General features: G+C 36.2%; 1 protein-coding gene across 5 annotated transcripts in view; it reads left to right on the plus strand.

Moving 5' to 3' along the window:
- LOC150099675 (perilipin-2-like) overlaps positions 1–27,571 on the plus strand; it is a 144,943-nt gene that overhangs the window by 2,521 nt on the left and 114,851 nt on the right. Inside the window, exon 1 of one of the 5 annotated variants that reach the window (XM_090403666.1) lies at positions 8,479–8,629. The exons of 3 other annotated variants lie outside the window; for them this stretch is intronic. In XM_090403666.1, the coding sequence (XP_090259792.1) occupies positions 8,571–8,629 (59 nt within the window). In that variant the 5' untranslated portion in view covers positions 8,479–8,570. Of the gene's footprint in view, positions 1–8,478; positions 8,630–18,371; positions 18,398–27,571 lie in introns of those variants that run through there. One more of the 5 variants, XM_090403668.1, reaches the window with a different exon arrangement.

Genomic DNA, 27,571 nt, shown 5'->3' on the forward strand with positions numbered 1-27,571 from the left:
AAGCACAAGCAAAAATCAGAATAACAGGTGAGACTGGAGATTGGTTTGGCCCAAGACAAGGGGACCCAATATCACCAATCATCTTCATCATACATTTGGGAAGAACACTAGATAAGATTAAAGAAGAAGAAGGTGGAGGAATTTCAATAAATGGCATGATAATAAACTACCTCTGCTTTGCAGATGACATCATCGTGATTGAAGAAGACGCAGCAAGGCTGGAACAGACATTGCAAACACCATACACAGAAGGAAAAAGATATGGACTAAATGTCAACTTTGAAAAAACTAAAACTGATATTTGAACAACAGGAGTTACTGAACAGAGTTACGATAGACAGATTTCAACTGGACAATGTGGAGCACTTCACATATCTTGGATGCCACTTAACGCATGACTTGGACCCCAAAAAAGAGATAAAAATTAGAATAGCCAGAGCAACAACTATTTTAAAAGCCATGGACAAAATATGGAAGAGCCGAGCTATAAAGATGCAAACTAAACTGCGCATTGTAGAAACCTGTATCTTCAGCAGCATGCTCTATGGATGCGAGGCCTGGGTACTCCTAAGAGAATCTGAAAGGAGGATATTGGCATTTGAGAGTAAGTGCTATAGAAAGATCTTGAGAATAAACTGGATCCAGAAAGTGAACAATGAGGAAATCTACAGACGAATACAACCAAAAGAAAACCTGATCCAGAAAATAATCAAAAGGAAATTACGTCTATTTGGCCATATATGTAGAATGAATGATGAGAGAAAATTAAAAACGTTGCTGTTTGGAATGATTGAAGGAAAGATCAAAAGAGGAAGACCAAATAGAGAATGGGGCGATGACATCAAATGGCGTGGAAACTATATACACAAATTGAGTCATCTTGCACAAAACAGAATGCAATGGAAGAATCATATCAAGATGGCAGCAGACACCTACGGGCATTGGACCCATGGTTGTTGATGATGATGATGACATGAAGTTACTTCCTCCCGAAGTCAATTCATAGCCTATTTAAAGCCAGTTCTTGTTATGTTATGTTACTTGATTCCAATTAGCATGGGAATGTCTGTAATATTTTCGTCATCAAATATATAATGTTACGTTTTAACTGAATTTCCTGTTTATTATTATTATTATATAAGGTGCCTCCATAGAATCAAAAGACTCATCCCGGGAGACCCAACATTGACATACTAACCGTTATTCACACAATACCTGTCATAAGCGCCTCCGTAGCGCAATTGGAAGAACGACGGTACATTGCGCCTTTCGATTGGAATAGGCCTAAGTTCGATTCTCGTAGCGACGGGAGGAGTCTTTATCTGGACGATTTCAATCGAAGGTGAGTTAGCCGATCTCATACGGAGGTAGCAGGGTTTTTCTCCCGGAAACTCGGGTTTTCTCCCGCATACAGACAAATCGGCCCTTAAGAACACACGCAATTTACAGACAAAAAATACTAGTTGTGGTGGTGGTGGTGGTGGTGGTGGAGGCGGGCGGTAGATGGCGTTGACGGAGATGATTCGTAGTAGAGGCTCGGTGTAGTGGTTGAGACAGTTGTAGGTGTCCTCCGCGATGAGTCTTCGGACTCCTTGGAGGTATCAGGAATAATAATAATAATATTAATAATAATAATAATAATACTTCCCCTTAAACTCATTCACAAATGAAGCATTCACAACCACCTCTGGCAATGCATTCCACCCATTTACAACCCTCCAAGCAAAAAATCTAGTCCTAACACCTTTGTTAACCACATTCTTACACAATCTCCAGGGATGACCCCTCGTTCTCTCCCTTCCTGCACAAAAAAAAAAAAAAAAAAAAAAAAAAAAAAAAAAAAAAAACGGAGAGCTCTCAACTTTTATTCTCTTTAAAACTTTCTTATATGTTCTTCTTTTCAATGAAATTCAATTTTATCTTGCAAATAGCTATCACATTGAAGAAGCACTCCTAATACGTTTAAGTTGTACTACTAAATTTGATTAAAGAGTAAAATGTAGTGGAACAGCAGTAATTACGCAATTCCCTGCAGTTCCCTGTTCACTGCTCGGGGTATACTGATATTGCAAATATGTGTTACATACTTCACATTGGTGTGCAAATATGTGTTGCATGCATGCAGTGGCGCACTCAAGATTTAATCTTGGTGGGGGGGGAAGCATTCATGATTTAATCTTGGGGGGGCGAGTTGAGTAGACGACTTGAAAATACACACACACAACGCATTGCATACGACCTATGACTGAGCATCTGCAATGATCGCCAATACATGATACCCGTCATCTGTGGCTCGGCTCGAGCAAACAAAGTATCGCCCAAGAACTACTTCGTTCGCCTTGCGTTCGCAACTGCCGTGATTCCCGAGAGCCAGAGGGTATTCCCACCTTATGTGACCGCTAATTCATAAGTAGTATAGAAATAGAAGACACGACACAACGTAAATAAATTTAAAAAAAAATAAGAAAAGAATTTTAATTAGGAAAAGATCTTTGGAAAATTTTCTAGTCTTTTTTTCCTTTTTCTTTGGGGGGAAGGGCCCTTAGCCCCCCCCCTCCCTGGGTGCGCCAATGCATGCATGATACTGGTGTGAACCTTGCAAGCCGTATAGCTGAATGAGACTGCCCACTAGACTCGAGTCAAGCCGGAATGAATGAGTCATTGTCAGCAAAGCTTCGTGTCATCCTTCTACATCTTCTTCTTACTCACACAATCACAATGTGTAAATTTATAAAGAACGGCTGAATATTTTAAAAGGATATTTTAAAACATCCGCATAAGAGAGCTAGCATTTATGGTATATGTAATAAACTCTATGTATAATGCAATATGTATAAATATACTGATATACTGTATATATAATATGTTATGTATTTATGGTATACAATATATTGAACTAAGTATTTGTTTTGGAATGAAACACACACACACTGATAAAGCTATTCCTGTCTTCACACGTGACATATACGGTAAAGATTTACAATCGACCCTAGATCTATTATATATCTATTACTGTCAGAGACACACAGAAAAGAACTAATGGCCTTCGAATGAGATGTTATCATAGAGCGACATCAATTGCTTACCCGTTTATGATAATGATAAAAGTCAAGTGCAGCCAATATTATCAATCTATGGAAACCTGATAGAGCTACTTCAGCCAAGAAATACATAGAAAAAACACAGGAAGGTAGAACAATGGGCACTCTGAACAGTTGTAAGCAAATCCCTGTAGTATGATTTGATGTGGAATCGGTCAAAATGGAGTTCAAAGAACATACAAGAAATCAAGTTAGTAGTGGGAGACTACATAAAGAGCTGCAAAATCATGATTTCTATAGACGAGCAGCTGTACGTAATCTATCTCAACCATGAAAATTTACATTTCAGAGAATACTGTTGTAAAGAACATCATGAGTGGTCCGTACCATGTTGGAAGTCCATGGAAATCCACATTGAAGAGACGAATAAATAATGATAAATTCCTCTGTGATGGGCGAGTGTAGGTATGACAGATAACTAAGGTTCAGCTTATGCCGACTGTATCATGCCAGATGTGAATTTGGCAACAGAGGTGTTATGGTCTGAAGTATTTTTTTTCTGACATGGATTCGTACCTTTGGTTGTAGTGCCTAGGAGGATGAACGCTGAGGGATATACAACACCATGATGATGCAATGCTGTATACTGTAGCACTTTTATAAACAGAATTATGACATTTGTGACATAATGCATCATGTAATGCATGCTACAGGTGTTGCTGCGATAGGGCTTGAGGAATTTATATATAAAAAATAATTATTATTAAACCATTCTGATCTTAACCCCAAAAACACTTGTGGGAGTAACTAGGACTTCGGGTAGAGGCAGACTAATCCTTACTATACTGTACAAGGACTGTACAAACCACTTAACCAGTATTGTTACAAAACGGATGAATCTATAAGGATGGAAAGTGGGTTTCAGAACTAATGTCGATCATTACGCTATTGAGGTGTGTGTGAAATTTAGATACAGGTAACCCTCGTATAACGCGGTTTCGATATAACGCGGTCTAAAATTGTAGTAACCCTTGTTCAACGCGGTTTCGATATAACACCGTCTACAAATTGTAGTAGCCCTTTATCTTTTTATATATTTTTTCACCGTGCGACTTAAAAATCAAATTTTATCTTCGTTAAATTGCATCTGCCCGTATCTCGCATGTAGTTATTAAGAAGCGAATTTATATTAGGGAAAAGACCCATTACGCGTGTAACGTCAATTGTTTACAGTGTTTATTGTTGAAAATTGCCTTCTTTTTTTGCCCGGAAAGCGCATTAAAAATCATAACTGTGTTAATCTCAAGCTGAGCACTATTTTCTGTTGAGTTACATACAATATGTAATGCTTTTTTATGTAAAAATTTATTTTTATAGTAATGGCCACTTAGAGGGCTTTTGCGATACGGTCTAAAACGAAATTAGTGAATTAATTAATGGGAAAACAGATTTAAATGAGAAGGAACTGATACAATTAATAAATGACGTCGAACCAAATGGCGGAGAAAGTTCTGCCGAAGATTCTGATTGTGATGAATCTGTTAAAGAATTCAGTTTAAAGAAATTAGCAGAAGGATTGCACTTGGCAAGAAAGTTAGGAAGTTATTTTACTCATAATAATCCCTCGATGGAGCTCTCCGGAAAATTCACGAGACAATTGAATATTTGTTTAGCTCCATATTATGAATTTAATAAAAAAAATTGCAGCATAGTAGTAAGCAAGGTCTTATTACTGACTTCTTGATAACTAAACCAGCCGAAGTATGCAATGAGAATTATACTAATGATGTCCAAGAGATTTCAAGTGATGATGACGTCCGGCCACTCATCAATAAAGAACATCTACGAAATGTTAGTTTTGAAGACAGTGATGACGATTAAAATATGCACTTTATTTTATTCTGCCTAAAACATTTATGCATTATGTGCAATGAAGTTTACCTACAATTTGTAATTTTTATAAGTTTATACTGTACTACGTATTTGTTTCATAGTTTATATGTTTTCTTAACTTACATGAATTACGTGAATTAAATAAAAATTTATTTTTGTTGGATATGTCGTTGTTTATATAATAATAATAATAATAATAATAATAATAATAATAATAATAATAATAATAATAAAACGATTTCGGAACATAACCCTACTTTTTCTATGTGATCTGAGTCTCTCATAACGCGATTTATATAACGCGACATTTCTATGGAACCTAACATCTGCGTTATACGAGGGTTACCTGTATCTCTGAAATATAAGTGTCCAATACTTATTTCAGTATAGATTGGTAGAACCTCTGCTACTAATGGCTCAGTTAAGTAAGTTTGAGCGCGGTTAGGTTGGAAGGGGCCCCATCGTTCGATGCTGTTGGCACACTCTTCCTCGATGAGTCTTTGGATTCCCTGGAGGTGTGAAATAATAATAGTGAATGTGCTTCTTTTTGTTGATTTTTCTTTTCCTCAGTAAACATTTTTTGTATAATTTGTTGCATTATAGTCTTCTCTCCCGATCAATCCTTCTTACATTATTAGACTGATACATATACTATGCTGACAAAAAAAAAAAAAAAAAGCATCTGAACTACGGAAATACACAAAGATCAAAATATTACGTTTTTAATAAGGTGAAGCTTTTTTTTTAAAAAAAAATAATAATAATAAGATATAAGCTTAGTTTACAGCACTAAAGAAGACACATATACTATGCTTCCAAAAATATTTCAACTCCCGAAATTTCAAAATATTGCATATTTTCACAAAATGAAGGCCTGCCTTTGGCCTTTATCTAGTTTGGAAAAAGTTTAAATGGCAAGCTTTCCATATTTCTGAAAGTTTCACGTAAACTCTTCTATGTACTGAACTGTTTTGAGTGATACAAGTAATATTGTTCTTTTAGAGATATTATGCCATATAGTTTCTTCAATTTAGACGATAACACAAGGAAAGGGGTGAATAAGATTTATTCAAAGGCCATATATTTCGACCTGAAAATTACAAGCTATCATCAGCCAAACGGTAGTGTAATGCAAAGTAGACGCGAACAATGGATGATGATAGCCTGCAATTTTCAGGTGGAAATATATGGCCTTTGAATGAATATTATTCGCTTCTTCTTTCCTTGTGTTATTGTGAACTGAAAAAAAATAATAATAATATTGGCTTACAGCAATGAATCATTCTATACTATTTTATTTCATTTTACAAGGATTCAGGTCGAGTTCAGAGCCGAAGAGGCAGTTTGTTTTCCTCAAATCAAGTCATAATACATTTTGCTCTGTGCCACTCCCAATGTAGAATTCACCTGTTACTCAGTTCGAACATGTCCAAGAAGTACAACGTTATTCAGAATATTAAAGTTCAGCTGTCAGTTCACGTTAGTATCGTATGACAACTAGTGGATTTATTTAGGACATGAAAACTAACACTAGCCATATGCTACAGTTGGAACACTGCAATTCTCCTGAACATAACCTTCATTGGGTTTCACTAAATTCATATTCTTCCATCCTATATACAGCCTTTTTCAAAGTGTGTTAGAGGAAAACCACTATCTCAAAGTGGTTTTCCTGGTGGGCCATGAGAGAATTTTATTAATAAATAAATATTTTTCTTAGTTTGTAAATTTTCAGATGCAGTTTAACACATGATATATTAAAAATCCTTTAAAAAGTTCTTTTACATAATTCGTTTAATTTCAATATAACAATATGCATAATATTTTGTCACATGTTGGGTTCTTAACACCTGTAAGTTTCAGCTTGGACCTGACATATGTTTACTGGCTAGTCCATTAGACTGGTGTCTGAAAAAAAAAGCAGTGCCATTTTCGCATTAATATATTTATCATATAACTAAAATGAAAAGCCAAACGGCTATTTTTTCTGGCGAGGTTGATAAGTAAAGGGGGGATAAAAATTTTATTCCCCTTTACATATTTATCATATTTTGTACTTTTTTTATACAAACTTCATTTTTGAAGTCTGTATAAAGAAGAATGCTTGAACTAGAATAAACAATTAAAGAATCTGTCTCACTTCGGTATTATTCACAATATACCCCATCCCAATTTTGTCCTTAAGGGCGATATATGAAGGTTTACCTCGGGTAATAAAATATGAACTATTAGCATGGGCGTCCGAAGAAAATTTCCGGGTGGGGGGGCAAAGCTTGGAGACAAATAATTACATCCATAAATTTTTATTTAATTTTTTCGCTTTTTTTTTTTTTTTTTTACACAAGTAGATCCCAGGGGCGAGCAAGTGCCCCATTTGATCCCCCTCTGCAGACGCCCATGACTATCAGTAAAGTGTGGATTATGAAGGGGTGAGGGAGTGGACCGTAACCAGAAAAATTTAGAAACATTGCGCTAGACGCTCCTCTCGTTTCCAGTTGTCAGTTTTTTTTGTTTTTTTTTTTCAGTTTGAGTGCTAATGTAGAACTATCGCTCAACATAGATTCGTGTTATTACAATCGAAGTTGTCAAGCTCTGCTCCGTCTGAATTTTAAATTGAAAGTGGTGCTTATTATTATTATTATTACAAAAACCTCCATGGAGTCAAAGACTCATCGTGGGAGGTCCACTGTTATACACACAGTTTATCATACTGTGCCTTAAATATATTCACTTAATTGCACCTTTTTTATAAATCTTTTTGGAATGCAATCTGCATCATGGGAATGGTCTTTATTTGAATCTCATTCTTAAAGAATTATTAAATATTATTCACTCAGTCGGGAGTGAACATCGATTCATTAGTAAATAAAGCGTATCTGTGCATAACAATATTCACAAACATCTAACATCTTGTTAAGGTGTGGAAAATTTACTTCTCGAAAATGGAAAATGTTAATGTTCTTTGGTTAGTGTCCTTATATTCGCAGAGTGCTTGATTCAAGACTGCCTTGAATTACTGGAAGCACATTATTTTGAACTGGTTTTGAAATAATTTAGTTTTCGCAGACGTCGGTGTATATCAATTAAAAATATCGATTGAAGACAAGAAGATTTTTGAATTTGCAGTTTGTATTTCTCAACAGAAGCTGTCGTCGTCGCTACAAAAACCGTAAATGCAAGTACATTTCTGTGCTCCTTGTATCAAAACTGTGTGTGTATGTTGGCGACCAGCAACAGGATGAGCTTTCGAATTGCTGAACTCCCGCATGGACTGAGTTACCTTAAATGAGCTAAGCAACCGTCTTGCATTTCCTCATTGTGGAGAATTTGCGATGTAGCAGGTATATTATTGCTTGTAGTTACTCCCCCCCCCCCTTCCTTTCCAACTTGACTATTACGCACTTGCGTGATGAATAAATACTGTTTTTGTTTATATTTCTAAAGATTTGAAAAGATTTCATAGAAACAAGGCGTAGACAATAGCACGTGAAAATTACACAACTTTCTTTGCGCAATTACCTGTTGATATTAAGGCATAAGTTTGAAAAGACACACGATTGGCTAATAGTTTTTGACGTATAAAAGTTCATAAGATATTGGTGGATATCGGAGCGTAAAGACAATAAAAGGATTTTGATGATAGATTTCCGCCCTTTCAAGTTTTATATCTTTCACGGTGTGTTGTTTAATAGTCGGTAAGTGAATACTTTTTTATTTTATTATTAATTTTATTTTAATAAACCAATAACTGGCAATCACACGTTGTTTGCTGTGGTTATCGACAGCAGCACGTGATCAGAGGAGCTAACTTCGAAGTCTAGAAATTTGAGCGGTTAAAATAAAATAAATTAAATTAAAAATAACATTGGATTTAAATATACTTTTCATTTTAAAACAGTTTATCATTATAAAAGTATGAACGTTACATAGGAATATTATTCCTACTGTAATGTTGAATCATAGTATGAAGATTTTTATTATTCCTTGTGTGTTCATTTTTTATACATGACAAATAATGAGTTTCACTACACAGGTATTTAAAGAAAAATAGTGATTTGTAAAATAATTAATTTTCTTGTTGATATTTTTGCATAACTTAATGTAGCGCTGGGCTTTTTATTTTATTATTTTTTTGTAGCAGTAGGATTATTGGATTTTTATTAAACTTGGATGCATTTTAAGCATTAATGTGACACATGAAATATTCTTTTAAACATTTGATATTGTTATTGATAGTTTTTGACTAATGTCAAAAACTATCAATAACAATATCAAATTTCACATTTCTATGACAACCTCAGACCTCAGTAAAAAAAAAAAAAAATACATTTCTATGACAACCTCAGTAAAAAAAAAAAAAAAAAAAAAATACATTTCTATGACAACCTCAGTAAAAAAAATAAATAAATAATTTATTCAAACACTGACAGCCACGATGTGATGCGCAGAAAATATTTGCTGATTTATACTAGTTTTATACTGTATATGCAAGATTAATAGATACTAAATATTCGAAACAGAAGTTGCTTCCATAACTCCAGAAGTGTGTTCTCTATAGAGAGAACACACTATAGAGAGAACTCTATAGAGAGAACAAATAAAAATCATCCGATACACGTACGAGACCTCTTCAAAACAGGAAGCGATTATCATTTTGTTTCGAGTCAGATAAAAATGTTCATAATATTGAAGAGAGAAATGTTTTTACAAAAAATTTAAAAGTCAAAACAACTTTTTCACAGGGAAACTCTACTTGAATATTATTAGATCAAAAATGCAAGTCTGAGAACAAAATCCAAACTTTTGAGACTTGGTGGCAAATTCTGAAGGAAACATTCACCCAGAAAGACATGTAAAGTTGTTTGTAAGGATAGAAAAATCTGAATTTCATGGGAAGATTCAAGAAGTTAGAGGTAGTCATAAAAGAAATCATGTTGAAAGTTCCTGGCAAGCATGTAAATGCACAGAAAATACAAAAAAAAAAAAAACTAAGACAGTGTTTGTTTAAAAGTAGACAAAAGTTATGGTAATGCTTTGGAAAGAGAACAAGAAAACAATTATTACTCAGTTATCATTGAAATTTGAAGAATTACCAAAACAGGTGTTTGATGGCAGGAAAAAAGACAGATCTAAGGGAATTGATACAGTAAGATCTGACTGTATTGGCATTTTCCAAATGAGATTAATTTTGACTTATTAATAGGAAGCAAGTAATAATGCAGCCTTAATCATATAGTACTATCATAGTGTTCTGTACACTGCTTGAGGATACATATCAGATATGAGTTTTATTTGTACATGTGACATAATAAAGTTTATTAGACACGTATTCACAAGAATATTTTTTATTTATTTTTTGCAAATATTTCAACCAGAAACAGATTTTCATTCATTGCAACAGCATACAAGGTGAGCTTGAAAAAAACAATGTCGATCCTGTTTACAGAGCTGAGCCACATGCCAGAATGCCACCTAGTGGGTGGTTAGAAAATAAAATGCTTACAGCAAGCCAAAATTAATGATTGAAATAAAAAAAAAAAAATAAATAAATAAAATTTAGATAATGAATTGAATGACACAGCATTATATAAGAGGGGAGGAGAGGGGGAGAATGCACTATTGCTTGCCATTTATGAGACTCCCAAATCTTGGCAGTAGAGTACTTCTACACAATCCCAATTTAATTCATTCTGATTTAAATTGGGATTGTGTAGAAGTACTTCAGCACTCTTTAAATAACTACTCAAACCTAAACTTGCACAGATGTAAAAGGTGAGTATTGAACCACAGGATATTGTGGTTAGTGTCCACTCCATGCTGAGCAAGGCCAAATTTTGAGGTTTGTTGTTGATATGAGATTGGTGATCTTATAGTAAAAAATAAATAATTACTTTTAATTTCATATTATAATAATATGTAATATTTTGCCACATGTGTATCTTAAACTGCTGTATGTCTCCAGCTTGGACCTGACGTATGTTTATCAGTGTCTGGGAAAAAAAAAAAAGCAGTGTCATTCCTTGCATTAATATATTTAATTTGTTTCGTACACTTTTATACAAACTTGATTGCTTGAACTAGAAGTGTCTCACTTCAGTATAATTCGCAATACATCCTATCCAAAATTTCCTGCAACTTTTTTAATTAGGAAAAAAAAAAGTTGCAAAATGCTGTATTATTATTAAAACCAGATCTCCATGGAGTCAAAAGACTTTGCAAGAGGCAAACACTGTTATGCACAAAGTTCATCAAACTGTGCTTTAAGCTCATTTAATATATCTGCATTTGCTAGAGTGTCGTCAGGCAATGCATTCCACTGACCAACCACTCTGTGCAAAGAACCCTCCTCATATGGTGCCTCCATAGCGCAATTGGAAGAACAACGGTACATTGCCCTTCGATTGGAATAGGCCTAAGTTCGATTGTCGTCGCGACGGGAGGAATCTTTATCTGGATGATTTCAATCGAAGGCGAGTTAGCTGATCTCATACGGGAGTAGCAGGGTTTTTTCTCTCGGAGACTCGGGTTTTTCATCCCGCATACAGACAAATCGGCCCTTCAGAACTCACGCAATTTACAGACAAAAAATACTAGTTGTGGTAGTGGTGGAGGTGGGCGGTTGATGGAGACAATTCGTAGTAGAGGTTCGGTGTAGTGGTTGAGACAGTTGTAGGTGTCCTCCTGCGATGGGTCTTCGGACTCCTTGGAGGTGTCACGAATAATAATAATAATATAACTTAAAAGTATATCCCCTTCTTTTACTTCTTTCCCTCATTGCACAAAAAATTTCTTACACATTAATCTGATAACAACTGTTTACCAACTTAAATGTCTCAATCATATCCCCTCTCTTCTTCCTATTCACAAAGCTCTGCAAATTGCATTCCCTCAATCTACCTTCATATCCCACATCCCAGAGACCAGTTACAACCTTAGTCAGTCTTCTCTGTACTATTTTCCAACATATCCTCATCACCACGAAAACCAGGGAAGCAAATCTGTGCACAATAATCCATACAAGACCTGATCAAGGCTTTACACAATGGAACCAGAACCTCCTTTATTTCTACAAGTTAAGATCCTTTGCATCATTGCTATAATGGGATAATGACAACTGCACAAGTTGTGAAGACAACTTGTGCAGTGTGGCCTTTGAACTTCAGATCTTTGTTCACCACTACTCCGAGATATCTTATCTCCTTAACTTCCTCCAAAATTTCCTTGCCAAGTGTATACTTTACATCTCGTTGTTGCCTACCAAATTTTAGAACCTTGCACTTGGCAAAATTGAATCGACAGTTCCATACTACTGCCCAATCATACAGTCTCTTCAAGACTTCATCTGCTTGATTCCTCATTGCTCTCCCCAGTTTTGCATCATCTGCAAACAGTTGTATATCACCAGTTAAACATATCTCAGTATCATTAATATACAAATTAAATAATAGCAGTCCAAAAACTGACCCTTGCAGCACACCACTAATGACCTTCCTCTGAGATAGTCCCCCTTCTCCATACACAGCTTGTTGATACCTATCTGATAGTCATTCACATATCCAACTCACTAGCCTATCATTCAGTCCTATCTGCTTCAGTTTATTGACCAACTTGTCAAAATATGGCAACCTCTCAAAAGCCTTTGTAAAATCTAAGCATACCACTGCATGTGCATCTCTCTCATTCAATGCATTTGTCACCTTGTTATAATACATAAGCAAATTTATAAAACACAACCTTTTTCTTTAACAAAGCCAGGCTGACAAGCACAAAGAATACTACTGTTATCAACTCACTTTTGTATCCTATATCTCATCAACTTCTTGGATATCTTAATTACAACATCATTTCCTTCCACTACTTTGGAATTTCGCCATTGCAAGATTCTTGTTAAACAGATAGGCCAAGGCTAATACTAACTCCTTGAAATATTTCCTTGAGACACATAGTGATATATCATCAAGTTCTATTGCCTTATTGACATCTAGCTTACTTAACTCCTTGTGTATCTCTTGCTCACTCATCATTAAGTCTTCTCTCATTTCATTCTCTACATTTGAGCTTCTAATATCAGACTGAGTATGAAACACCCTGATGAACCATCCACTGAACACCTCGATTATATCCTCTGCAAGTTGCCAATCTCCCACTTACCATATCTTACCATAATCATTCTTCCTTCTACTTGCCACATATCAAAAAAAAACTCGTGAGGGTTTTTCTTGGCCTAATTTGCTAATTTCTGCTTATACTGCACTTTTGTTGTCCTTACCAATTGAGTCACTCTCCTGACTTTCCCCTTATTATTCTTTGTTCAACTGATTATTACCATTATTCATCTTGTGCTGCTTCCAAAATGCCTTTTTTCCAGGTTTCATGTTTAATCTCTTCGTCCATCCATTTTACTTACCTTATTCAGCCTTTTGACCATTCAGAATACATTCACATATTGATTGTTATGTATTTCTTTGTCAGTTCCCAAGCAGCATTTTATTTCCTTACCACTCAACTCTTCATTCTATGCTGTAGCTGCAAGCTATATTCTAAGCTTATCATAATCACCAGCGTTGTACTTCCACATATCCTTTCCTCACGGAAATCTTCAAATGGCTGGCCCCAACTCATGATCACTGTCATCAATTGGAAGGAAGTGCGAAACCCCACTCAATTTCATCCTCTGAAATGATCAGATCTAAAACTCTCGATCCTCGTGTGCTCTCCTTTACATGCTGCCTAAGATGTTGCCTCATAAGAACTCGAGAAATTAATTTTCCTTATTCCCAGAAGCTTTCTCTTCATTCCAGTCTTTACTGCCATAATTAGAATAGCTCATAATAATCACTCTTTTTTTTTGCTAACTGAAGTTACTTATATGTTTCTTCATCACCACCACTTCCCACCCTGTTATCTGCAGTATTCTGAAAGAGGAAGGTCACTAGTAGTGTGCTACAGGGACCAGTTTTAGGACAATTGTTCATGATATTGGGATAGATTTAACTGGTGATATACAACTGTTTGCAAATGATGCAAAACTGGGGAGAGTCATGTAGATATTATGACTTTATATTAGGACTTGAATAGATTGCATGAATGAGCAGGTAAGCAGGGGCATGCCGACAATGTGTGCAACGCACACAGACACCAGGATAGTATTTCAGGGCGAGGAGGAAATACTTAAAATCATTAATTATATCAAAATAAATTACATTCTTGTTTAACTTTTAATTATATTTTATAGATTTGTCTTAAACAAATTATTTATTCCTTAAGATCTTATTTTATTCTGATCCTAGTTCTACAAGTAGTTCAGCATAAACAAGTAAAAACTTGAACTTGTCTGAGTTTACTGTTTACAGGATGATGCGCGTTTGAATTTGTTTAATCTTGTTCACACTCTCATTTGCTCTAAACATAAGAAAATCTGCTGCAGTTTTTAACTTTATTCTATATTCTTCTGTTATCAGCAGAATATAGGCAACATCTTGCAATGTACCTGAATCGTCATGAGAAAAATTTGAACAATTACAAAAAATGGACAGAATTAATTACATCCTTAAAACATAAAACTTGTTTTGATCATTTGCAACAAACTGTTTCAGATAAAAAAAAACGTTGGTATGAAGTTATAAAAAGAATAATTTTTGTAGTGCAGTTTTTAGGCAAACAAAATCTAGCTCTTCGTGGTAAAAGTAATAAACTTTAGGATCGCAACAATGGCAATTTTTTAAAAATGCATTGAGATGTTAGAAAAGTTTGATCCTTTTATATCGGAACGCACGCGACGTGTAGCTAATGATCCTGACTTTAAAAATATGTGCCCTCCTATTTAGGAGATAAAATTCAAAATGAAATACTCACTTTATTGGCATCAAATATTAAAAATAGCATTTTTATAAAGTGTTTTTTATGGGGGGGGGGGGTATAGGGCTGCCAACTAAAGTTTTGCACACAGGTGCCGGACACTACTGGCACGCCCCTGCAGGTAAGTGGAATTGTTAGTTCAATATTGCAAAGTGTAAAGTTTTGAAATTTAATAAGCAATGATGGGTTGCAAAGTATACACTTGGTGGGAAAACTTTAAGGAGGTAGAAGAGGTGAGAGATCTGGGAATGGTGATGATGGCGAATTATCTGAAATTCAGAGGCCACATTGAACAAGTTGTGAAGACATCACATCAGATAATGGCAATGATGCAGAGGACTCTGACATGTAGAAATAGAGGTTGTGATGCCATTGTATAAGGCTTGATCAAGCCTCATATGGATTATTGTGTACAGATTTGATCACCAGGTTTTTATGGTGATGAGGATTATGTTAGAAAGGGTTCAGAGAAGGTTCACAAAGGTGGTCTTTGGAATGTGGAGTATGAGGATAGATTGAGAGAATGTAAATTGTAAAGCCTCATGAATAGGAGGGGGGGGGATATGATTGACTTAAGCTGTTCAGGAGCTATTAGATTGACATGGAATAGATTTTTCATAGAATAGGATAGAAGTAAAATAAGAGACCATCCTTGGGAACTGTATAAAGCCGGTGTAAGCAGTGAAATGGAGAGTGGAATGCATTGCCTGAGTGTTGTGAGTCAGCTGAAGGCATGGTTGGATGAGCTTTGTGTGTGGTAGTGTTCTTCCTAACATGGATTTGAGACCAAGTGGCCTGTTCCGGTCTCATGCCATCTCTTTCTTAGTCTTCCGATTCTTCTCTTTCCACTTATTTTGTATCTGTGTAATATTTTTGGTAGTCTGCTGTTGTCCATTCGATTTAAATATTCTAGCCATTTTTGTTTATACTGTCTTATGGGTCCAGAGAAATTGATTGGTTTTATTTTCAGGAATTGTAAGATTTCTTCATTTGTTTTGTGGTCCCACTTGGTATATCCAGCTGTTTTTCTGAGGAACTTCATTTTTGCTGTTTGAATTTGTTTTTCATCTTTCCTTTTTATGGTCCATGTTTCACTTCTGTATAGTAGAGTTGGTTTTGACAAAACATTATGTAGTCTGATTCTAGTGTTTTTGTACTAGGGATGGCTTAAATATATTATTTATTAGGCCATTTACTTTGACAAAGTTTGATATTTTAGTGTCTGTCTTTTTCTTCTTCGTATGATAGATCACATCCCAAGTATCTGAAAGTGTTTACTTGTTCTAGTATTTTATTATCTATCACTATTTTACTTCTTATTGGGTTTTCGCCTTTGAATGCCATTTTTTTTTTTCTTTAGATATTGTCATATTATATCGTTTTGAGATATCATTTAATGATCTTTTGTAAATCATCTTCTTCTGATGTAGCTAATACTATTTGATCATCTGCAAATAGTAGTGCATCTATCTTCATTTGCAAGATCATTTGTATACTAAATGGGTTATACTGTTTCCAGAGTGTTATATATATGCATGGAGGTTCATCTATTCGGTTGTTAAACATATTTTTAAAAAGAATTGAATGACAAAAACGGAGGAAAAAAGTTTAATAGTATCACACGACTAGTTTTGGCTTTTTACAGCCTCCTTCAGGTATTTTTATAAAAGAAAAAACCTTAAACATTGAAGATAAAAAAAACTGTGAATAGCACAGGAAAGTCACTATACATATTTAACGTGAAAACATCATAAGAGATCTGGGGTTGATAGTGGATAAGGATCTAAAATTTAGGGGACACATCGCCAAAATTGTGAAGACAACACAAAGGCTTCTGGGAATGATGCGGAGGACACTGATGTGTAGAAGTAGAAAGATTCTTGTTCCGTTGTATAAGGCATTGATTAGGCCACACATGGACTATTGTGCCCAGATTTGGTCACTGGGTTTTCAGAAGGATGAAGAGATGTTGGAAAGGGTCCAAACGTGACTGACTAAGGTAGTTTCTGATCTCTGGAATGTTGAGTATGAGGAGAGATTGAGAAGATGTAATTTGCAGAGTCTGGTGGAAAGGAGGAAGAGGGGAGAATATGATAGAGACCTACAAATTGGTAAGGGATTGTTATAGGATCAATGGTGGAGAAGTTTTGCAGAGAATAGTGGGAGATTAGGGGAGAACCAGAGGTCATCCCTGGAAACTGTATAAAGAGGGAGTGAGAGGCAGGTTTTTTCCATGCAGAGTTGTGAATGATTGGAATGCCTTGCCTGAAAGTGTGGTGACTGCAAGGAGTTTGAGTGTGTTTAAGACACAGTATGATGAGATGTGTGTGTGATAAAAGGACCTCCCAGATGACTCCATGAGGTCTTGGGTAGTAATAATAAACGTTGTAGTTGACATATTCAAAGTAGTTCCTTCGTTGGGCTTTGTTGGGTGAGTGCGTGCATATGGCATCTCGTGAGCGCTAGTATTTGATCACAGCAGAATGACAGTCTGGGAGGTTGTGGCTTAAATTATTATTTAAATGTACAGGGTTGAGGATGATTTCTCTAGATTCTACAATTTTTCTCTCCCATTCGTCATGGCAATGGAAAATGTTGTTAGATCTATCCCAAAGGGATTGTATGACCATGGTTTTCTTCATCAGAATTGGCTGAAAAAAGGACATGGATAAAGCACTGGAACGTGTTCTCTTGTAAGCGATTTCCCTTGCTCCTCCATACACAGTTCAATAGACTTATCCATCTGGCCAAAGTAAGGGATGTCGCAGTCACACCATATCTTATACACACCGGGATATTTTAGATTGTGATGGCTAGGCTTTGGACGGCTCACTAGAGAGCGGATCTTAGGAAGCGGAGTAAATAAAGTTCTAATGTTATATTTTTATACTAATGACTAATTTTTAAGAAACTGCGTATGTATGGAATAGAATATTGCCTTTAACATTATTCATTTCTTGAGTATGGCAACTAGGAGTATTAAAAAGGAATTTTTTAGTAATTATTTTGAGAATAACCATTCAGTCTGAAGGTAGACTAAATAAATCATCTCATATCCTTTCAGATGCAGAAAAAAAGTATCCTCAGCAAAGGTTTAAATTTTATTCCTTCTCCAAAATCTATCCCAAAAGAATCGCTCCTCGCTTCCTCCCTCCACAAGATGCAAAACTTCTCCGTTTATCTTTATCATCAATAATGCAAAACCACCCACAGATAACGTCTCTTCGTTGGAACGACAGGCTCTTAAGAGTTTAAAAAATGACACAAATATAATTATCCTTCCCTGCAGATAAAGGCAATGCCATAGTTGTGCTTAACTTTGAAGATTATAAAAATAAGATGCTTGAATTACTACAGAGTGACACTTGAGAGAGATCCCACTCTTGAACTTCAAAATCGTACTAACAGTTTATTAAAAACAACTTCTGAAATGTCTAGATACATTCGCCTTTCTCTTAGCTCTCTGCATCCACTTATTCCTCGCATATATGGAGTTCCAAAGATCCACAAGGAAAATATCTCACTTCGTCCTATCGTTGAAGGCATTGATTCACCAACATACAACCTTTCAAAACATCTCGCAAAATACCTCTAATGTTTTTCAGGCAAGTCTTTATCTTTTATTAATAACTCTACGGGTTTTATATCATACATTAAGGATATTGCTGTTAAAGAAAATGAAATCATAGCTAGCTTTGACATAGTATCCTTGTTCACAAATTATCCTTGTACAGATGAAGTCCTGACACTTCTCAAAGACAAGTTATCCAAAAAAATGTTAGCTTTACTTACTTATTGCATCAAGTCTGGATACTTCAGATTTCAAGACACCATCTACAAGCAAAATCATGGTCTAGCAATAGGTAATCCTTTATGTCCTGTACTTGCCAACATTTATCTGGAAGATTTTGAAGTCAAAGCTATCTCTTCCTATTCCTTAGTACCTAGAATTTGGAAACGATATGTAGATGACATTTTCTTCATTTGGAGCCATGGATGTGATTCTCTCCTGGATTTCCTTGAACATCTCGATAGTCAACTCCCGAATATCCAATTCACGGCTTAGTTTGAAACTAATGGCTCGCTGCCTTTCTTGGATGTGAAACTAACCCATTCTTCTGAAAAACTTAAAATTTCGATGTACAGAAAACCTACACACACCAATAGATATCTCCATAGTCAGTCCCATCATTTCCCTCCTCAGAAACTTGGAATTATTTCTACTTTGGTACATAGAGCTCACTCTCTTCTTGACGACCCTGATGAACTTGATAAAGAAATCAATTTTCTTACATCTACCTTCAGGCTGAATGGTTATTCTTAAAAAAAATTCCTTTTTTAATCCTCTTAGTTGCCATACTCAAGAAATTAATAATGTTAAAGGCAATATATCTATTCCATACATAAGCACAGTTTCTCAAAAATTAGCCAAGGTTCTCAAAAAAATATAACATTAGAACTTTATTTACTCTGCTTCCTAAGATCCACTCTCTAGTGAGCCGTCCAAAGCCTAGCCATCACAATCTAAAATATCCCAGTGTGTATAAGATATGGTGTGACTGCGACATCCCTTACTTTGGCCAGATGGATAAGTCTATTGAATTGCGTCTGGAGGAGCACAGGAGGGACATCGCTTACAAGAGAACACGAACACGTGCCAGTGCTTTATCCAGCCATGTCTTTTTTTCAGCCGATTCTGATGATGAAAACCATGGTCATACAATCCTTTGGGATAGATCTAACAACATTTTCCATTGCCATGATGAATTGGAGAGAAAAATTGTAGAATCTAGAGAAATCATCCTCAACCCTGTACATTTTAAATAATAATTTAAGCTATAACCACCCAGACTGTCATTCTGCTGTGATAAAATACTGGCGCTCATGAGATGCCATACACATGCACTTACCAAACAATGTAACCAACGAAGGAACTACTTTGAATATGTTAACTACAACGTTTTCATGTTAAATATGTATAGTGACTTTCCTGTGCTATTCAGTTTATCTTCAGTGTTTAAGGGCTTTTTTTTTTATAAAAACACCTGAAGAAGGCTGTAAAAAGCTGAAACTAGTAGTGTGATACTATTAAATCTTTTTCCTTTTTTCTCGGTTTTTGTCATTCAATTCTTTTTTAAGAAAATATATATATTGAAAAGCAGAGGTGATAGGGTACATCCTTGTCGTACTCCTATTGATATATCTTTCCATTCTGAGATGTGTTCTAATTTAACTGCTATTTTATTTCCTGTATATATATTTCTTGAATGGATTGTAAAAGTTGGTTTGGTATGTTTTAATCGGTTAACATTTTAAACAATTTTGTCTACTAATTTTGTCAAAGGCTTTTTTATAATCAATAAAGGCCACGTGTTTTTTTTGTTTTTTTTTGAACTTCTCTTTTCTATTAATAATTTTAAAGTAAAAATTGGATCTATGCAGGATCGGCCTTTTTGGAAACCATTTTGTTCTTCTAGTAGTTTGTCCTCTGCAATGCTGCTTGGTTTCTCTTTCAATATTCCTGCATATATTTTATATCCTGTATTCTGCAGACTAATTCCTCTATAGTTATTGCAATTGTCTTTATTTCCTTTTTGATAGTTTGGGATAACCACTGCTTTTTTCCAAGAGTTAGTTTTTCCGGACATCCAAACCATATTAAAAAATTTCAGAAGTCTTTCATTAAATTTTTTCCTGCATTTTTGTATAGTTCTATATTTATATTGTCTTCTCCTGGTGTTTTCCTATTTTTCATCTTCTTTATTATATTTTTCAGTTCTAAAGAATGACCTAATATTTTCTATTTAGGTCATTCTTTGTCTTATAAAATTTTATTTCATTGTTCTCATCTGTCCAGAGATTTTGGAAATAGGTCACCCATTTTTCTAAATCTGTTATTTGTATTTTTATCTTTTCTTTTATTTCTTTATTCGTGTATTTTATTACTTTATAGGTTTTGTGTTGTGGCTTAAATAAATCCTTTTCTAGTTCTGTTACGAAATTGTTCCATCTTTCTGTATGTTTTTTCCTTCTAGTTTTGCAATTGCACTATTTCTTTTATATTCTATTTCTACTTCTATCGTTTTGGAATTTACCCATTTCTGGTAACTGTCCTTTTTTGTTTTTATTATATTTTCTATTTCTTTGTTCCAGTCTCGTAGTCCTCTTTTTCTAATCCATTTGCGCTTTATTCCTAAGGTTTATGTTGTTTTGTTTCAAATTTGAAATTGTTTTAAATTTTCCCATTCATCTTCTATGCCACTTGATTCATGTGTGGTTTCTGTTTTTAAGTTTGTGCATTTTTGATATTGTTGTCTAACTTGAGGATCCTGTAATGAAGAAATTTTGTAGCTTGACTGGTAAGAATTTTTTCAATTTTATGTGTTTTTAGCCACTTTGGTTTAAATCGAATTTTTGCTAATACCATATAATGATCAGAGTTTAATTCAAAGCCTTGATATGCTCTTGCGTCTAAAATTCACTCAACTAATTTAAAATCTGTGATAACGTAATCAATTATTAATTTGTATTCTCTGGCTGACCAAGTATATTTATGTATTTCCTTGTGTCCAAACATTTGAATTCATTATTTTCATATTATTATAAATGGCAATCGTGCAATTTGCGACTATTTTGATTACATCTATATCTGGCGTTGAAAGAGAGAATAAAGTTAAGCATACAGAACGATTGAATGAATCATCTGAGAATAAAAATGATGACACTGACGCAATGAGTGAAATAGCACTATTACGCAGAGCGATATATAGAGTAAATCAGTAGCTGGGGCATTGGCAAAAAATCTTTAACAAGTGTACCGACTAATAATCGGCAAAAGTATGATAGAAAAAATAAGAGTATGAAAGTAAGTGTAAACAAGATGAAAGAGCGTGTGTTATATGGGAATTCCTTAGTAAGAGGTGTGTTAATTGAGAGTTTAACAAAATCGTACCAACCCGGTGCGAACGTAAAGAATCTAAGTGAGTCAATTAGAATGCAAAAACAGCAGGCAAAGGAATTGATAGTGGTAGCGGGTACAAATGATTTGAAAGGAAACAAAAAGGCTATGAGTGAGGATGTGAAGGAATTGCTTGCAAAAGAAAAGAGTGAGAGAGTTAGGATGGTGAATCTGTTGTTGTGGTATGACAGTGAAGAGTATAGAAGGAGGGCCATAATTGCCAATGACTTTATGCATGAATTATGTTTGAGTGGTGTGGAATTTGTGGATGTGTGGAATGAGTTCGATGGGCAAAAGGAGTTTTTATATAAAATGGATGGTTTACATTTGAATGGATTTGGTGTATGGAGACTTGAAAAGGTGTTGTCGAATGTAGTGGAAGGTGAATGTACAGAACCAGGGAAACTAGAGTTATTAAAGGGGGGGGGGAGTAGATATGCAGATTTTAGGGAAACAGTTGAGTGTGTGAATGTGTGTAATATGCCCAAGCGAGTAAGAAAGACCACGAATCAGAATGGGATAGTTAGTATAAGGCATTAAAATAGGGATGGGACAAGTCAGCTTCTGCAATTCATGTATACAAATGCCAGAAGTATTAGGAACAAGAGGGAAGAATTTTTGGCCTTGGTTGGCACTTCCAGACCACAGGTTATTGGCATTAGTGAAACATGGCTGACAGCAGATGACACAGCTAGTGGGATTGAATGTGAGGGGTATGGTGTGTTCAGGAGAGACAGGGAGAATAAAATTCTGCAATTCATGTATACAAATGCCAGAAGTATTAGGAACAAGAGGGAAGAATTTTTGGCCTTGGTTGGCACTTCCAGACCACAGGTTATTGGCATTAGTGAAACATGGCTGACAGCAGATGACACAGCTAGTGGGATTGAATGTGAGGGGTATGGTGTGTTCAGGAGAGACAGGGAGAATAAAATTCTGCAATTCATGTATACAAATGCCAGAAGTATTAGGAACAAGAGGGAAGAATTTTTGGCCTTGGTTGGCACTTCCAGACCACAGGTTATTGGCATTAGTGAAACATGGCTGACAGCAGATGACACAGCTAGTGGGATTGAATGTGAGGGGTATGGTGTGTTCAGGAGAGACAGGGAGAATAAAATGGGGGGAAGTGTGTTATTGATGATAGCGGATAAGCTACAGCCAAGGACAATAGAAGTGGAACTGCAGGATAGAGAAAAGAGCACATTTGAGGCTATTTGGTGTGAGATTGAAACTAGCAGAACAAAATATACAGTTGGGTGCTGCTATAGACCAGGTGATGGAATAGATGGTGGTGATAGTATACATAAGCAAATAGAAGAAATGAGTGGAAGGAGGGTAATTATTATGGGAGATTTCAACTATGGTAACATTGATTAGAAGGTGGAGAGGACACATGGGAGGAAGTAATTGGATTTTATGCAGTTATTAAGGGATAACTATCTGCAACAGCATGTGATAGAAAATACTAGTGGTCAGAGAGTGCTTGACCTGGTAATTGCATCTGAGAATTTGACTGTAACGAATATGACCACGTTGCCACCAATTGGTGAGAGTGATCATTTGATCTTGACTTGGGAGGTGGCTAAAGGTGTGGAATTTACAATTAAGACAGGGTACATATGGGATTATCGGGCTGGTAAGTATGACAAACTTAGGAGATTGATTGGTACAATGCCATGGCATGTACAACTGCAAGGGCTAGAAGTTGACAGTGCATGGGAGGCAGTTAAAAAGTGTTTGCATGAAGCAATGGCTGACTGTATACCTAGAGTTCGAATAATAAATCAAGTAGGAGTTAAATGGATGAATAACACCATTAAGCTTGAGCTGCAAAAAAAGAAACAACTATGGAGGGAATTTAAGGAGAAAGGTGACCGGCAGGCACATGAATGGTATAAAGCCCAGGCCAGAAGGGTAACGAGTGTGGTTAGAAAAACAAAAAAGGATTACGAAAGAACATTGGCCATGCAGGCTGAAGAAAATCCTAAACAGTTTTTTCAATAAGTTGCAAGTAAAAGAAAAAAGTATATGGCAGAATGATTTTAAAGAATGCCGATGGTAGGGAGGTAACCGAATCAGTTGATATAGTTGAATTACTGAGCAAGCACTTTGCAAGAGTATATCATCCAGGTGGTGACATTACAGAAATGAATGAACCAATAGATTATATGGGAATTGTGGTGAATGAGGTGGAGGTGAGTAGTCTATTGCAAAACCTCAATGTCAATACATCTGTGGGATTGGATGGTATACCAGCTTGTGTCGTAAGTGAAGCGGCTAAAGAATTGTCAGTACCCTTGACCATTTTGTTTAATCTGAGTCTGAGGTCTGGGTTAGTCCCGATGGGGTGGAAAGAGGGGAAAATAGTTCCACTGCATAAAGGAGGTTCCAAGACTACTGTTGTAAATTACTGACCGATTAGCATATCAGGAATCGTTCTCAAGGTCTTGGAGAAACTAGTCAAGAAAAGAATACAGGATTGGATAGATGAAAATGGGATACTGTATGGGGGGGGGAATAACATGGTTTTGTGAAGGGTAGATCATGCCTCAGTAACTTGCTCACTGTTTTATAACACAGTGATGGCTGAACTGGATAAGGGTAACGGGTTTACAGTGATTCTACTGGACCTTGCCAAGGCCTTTGACAGGATACCACATGGAACCCTAATCAGTAAACTGGAGCAGATGGGAATGGATATAGGGTTGGTGAGATGGATAGGAGGGTGGTTGATGGAGAAATACCACAGAGTGGTTTATTCAGGAGTGGACTGCAAAAGACTGCTTGTGACTAGTGGTGTGCTGCAGGTTTTGTTCAAAGTTTATTTTTCACTTGGTTAGAGTATAATAAATTTAGTTTAATCCTTTATCCAAGTGTGAGCAAACAAATTTGCCCCTGAAAGTATCTTCAGGACTGGTTTGTTGTAAGGTGGTACAACACCAGGGCAACTCGTTGCAAAGGTGGAGCAAGCTACCAACATTCCTGTCTCAGTATCTCCTATAATGCAAAACACATCTCCTTGCGGATATGTCTAATGTTATGCATTAAGGGAAGGGCCACTACCCAGACTAGTTTCGACCTTTATTGAGGTCTCTTCAGTGGGAGCCAGGCCCAAGTTGAGATACCAGGCAGGCATCTAGCATTAGCAGGTCATCTCTACCTATGTTGTACCACCTTACAACAAACCAGTCCTGAAGATACTTTCAGGGGCAAATTTGTTTGCTCACACTTGGATAAAGGATTAAACTAAATTTATTATACTCTAACCAAGTGAAAAATAAACTTTCAACCTCTTTCTCTAAATCCAGAGTAATTTATTAAAAAAGGGTGGCACACCATTTGGCAACTCCTATAGTTAGAGATGACCTGCTAATGCTAGATGCGTGCCTGGTATCTCAACTTGAAACCCCGGTGAAACTGGTGAAATCCCGGCATGTATCTAACCCGTGCGACCCATTCTGCGATGTCTGCCGGGACGTGGAAACGGTGGACCACTTCTTTTATTTTTGCCCACCAGCCCAACGCATCTGGCGGAGACTCAGCACAGCATTGGGAATCCCCATGCTGACAGTAGAAGAGGTCGTACGACTACAATTCCCGCCACCAGTCCAAAAAACCCAAAAGTTCACTATCTTCCTAATCAATGTACTAAAATATCACATCTGGAAAGTATGGAAAAAATCCCAAGTACGAGACGCAAATTTAATGTATGCAAGAATAAGAAAAGGTTTCTTTTTCTACTTACCCAAATTTCTTGCACAAGAAAGGCACTTACTAGGAGACTTTAAATTTGTGAATCAATACTGCAAACCACCGACAATATGCTTTCTTATACAGGGACGCATCAAGCCCTGTATATCTCTTTAGAACCCAAAAAACCCACCATCCCCCCCACCCCAGGAAAAAGAATAACCACTCTGTCTCCCCTAGCCACAAAGCTTTCGTTGGCACGGTTTCTTTACTCCAAACAAGGGGGGGAGAGCTGAGAACCCGGGCGGCGAAGGCTTACTGCGAGGCGGTGCCGCTCCTCGTGAGCGGCATCTCCCGGGCCAGTCTCTTCCCCATTCTAAGTCCCAGTGGTACCAGGTATACAAGTTCCTCAGTAAGTTCCTATTCATTCCTACTTACTGGACCTTAAGTCCTGTTATTTTAGATTTAAAATAAATATTTAAATAAGTCCTATTATTTACATCTTGTCTTTAAAAAATAAAAAAAAATAAAAAAATAAAATATATATATATATATATATATATATATATATATATATATATATATATATTTACCTGGAATAAAAATAAGGATATTATATCTAATAACATAAAAAGAACCTCCATTAACACTGGAGTAAATCATTACTTTAGATAAAATAATATGTGAACTATAGACAAAAGTCTATGTTTAACCTTTTTCTGAACAGGTAAATTGAGATTATATGTTACAGACCAATTAGCCAATAAGGCTAAACAGGTTGACTGAGGCCTCTTTTTACCTCCTACTATCCTACTCTATCTTATATCATACTCCTCTTTTACTGTCTGCTGATCCTCAGCATGCTTTATTCTCCAAAGGCCAATGATGAGAGACATGAACTCCCATTCTATCTCAATAAACGTCGAAACTAGTCTGGGTAGTGGTCCTTCCCTTAATGCATAACATTAGACATATCCGCAAGGAGATGTGTTTTGCATTATATAGGAGATACTGAGACAGGAGTGTTGGTAGCTTGCTCCACCTTTGCAACGAGTTGCCCTGGTGTTGTACCACCTTACAACAAACCAGTCCTGAAGATACTTTCAGGGGCAAATTTGTTTGCTCACACTTGGATAAAGGATTAAACTAAATTTATTATAGGGTTTGTTCTTTTACCACTACTTTTCAATTTGTTCATCAATGATATAGGAAAGGATCTGAGAGGAAGTGTTCACTTTTTTGCTGATGATACAAAGTTGGGTAGAACAATTGTGAGTGCACAGGATGTCAAAATTTTGCAGGATGATTTGGATAGTTTGGAGGACTGGGCTAGGGAAAATGGATGTCAATTTAATGTGGCAAAGTGTAAGGTTATGCATTTTGAGGTGAAAAGAATAGCAGGCAGTATATCACATTGGTGGAACCTTACTCCAGGAGATTGAGGCCAGAGATTTGGGAGTGTTGATGGATAGGGAGTTGAAGTTTAGGGGACACATTGCAAAAGTGGCTAAATCAGCTCATCAAATCACTTGGTTACTGAAAAATACTTTAACAAGCAGAGACAAACAAGTTATTGTTCCTCTATATCGAGCTCTGATATGACCCCATCTGGACTACTGTGCCCAGTTATGGGTGCCAGGGTTTGTTCGTGATGGGGAGGAAGTGGAGAGGATCCAGAGACGAGTGACCAAGATGATAGCAGGTCTGTGGAATGAACCTTATGAGAATAGGTTGAAGATTTGTGGGTTGCAAAAATTGGTTGATAGGCAGAAAAGGGGTGATATGATTGAGACATTCAAATTACTGAAGGGTTTCTATAAGATTAATCCAGAAGATATTTTTGAGAATAGGACTGGTGGTGGGAGCACTAAGGGCCATCCATGGAAGCTGGGCAGGAATGTGGTTAACAAGGGTGTTAGAGCTAGGTTTTTTACTTGGGGAGTGGTAAATAAGTGGAATAAGTTACCAGAGTCTGTTGTGGGTGCTATGTGACCATGAATGAGTTCAAGGCGAGGTATGATAGATACTGTGTGAATATCGAATAGTTGTTCTTGACATGATGTTAGTGCCTCCCTCGATGAGTCTGTTGACTCCTTGGAGTTGTCCGAAATAATAATAATCTATCTTT

The sequence above is a fragment of the Typopeltis vanoorti genome, chromosome 14 (genome assembly GCF_054136105.1).
Source record: "Typopeltis vanoorti isolate ZY-2024b chromosome 14, IOZ_Tvanoo_1.0, whole genome shotgun sequence".
In the NCBI taxonomy this organism is placed as follows: Eukaryota; Metazoa; Arthropoda; class Arachnida; order Uropygi; family Thelyphonidae; genus Typopeltis; species Typopeltis vanoorti.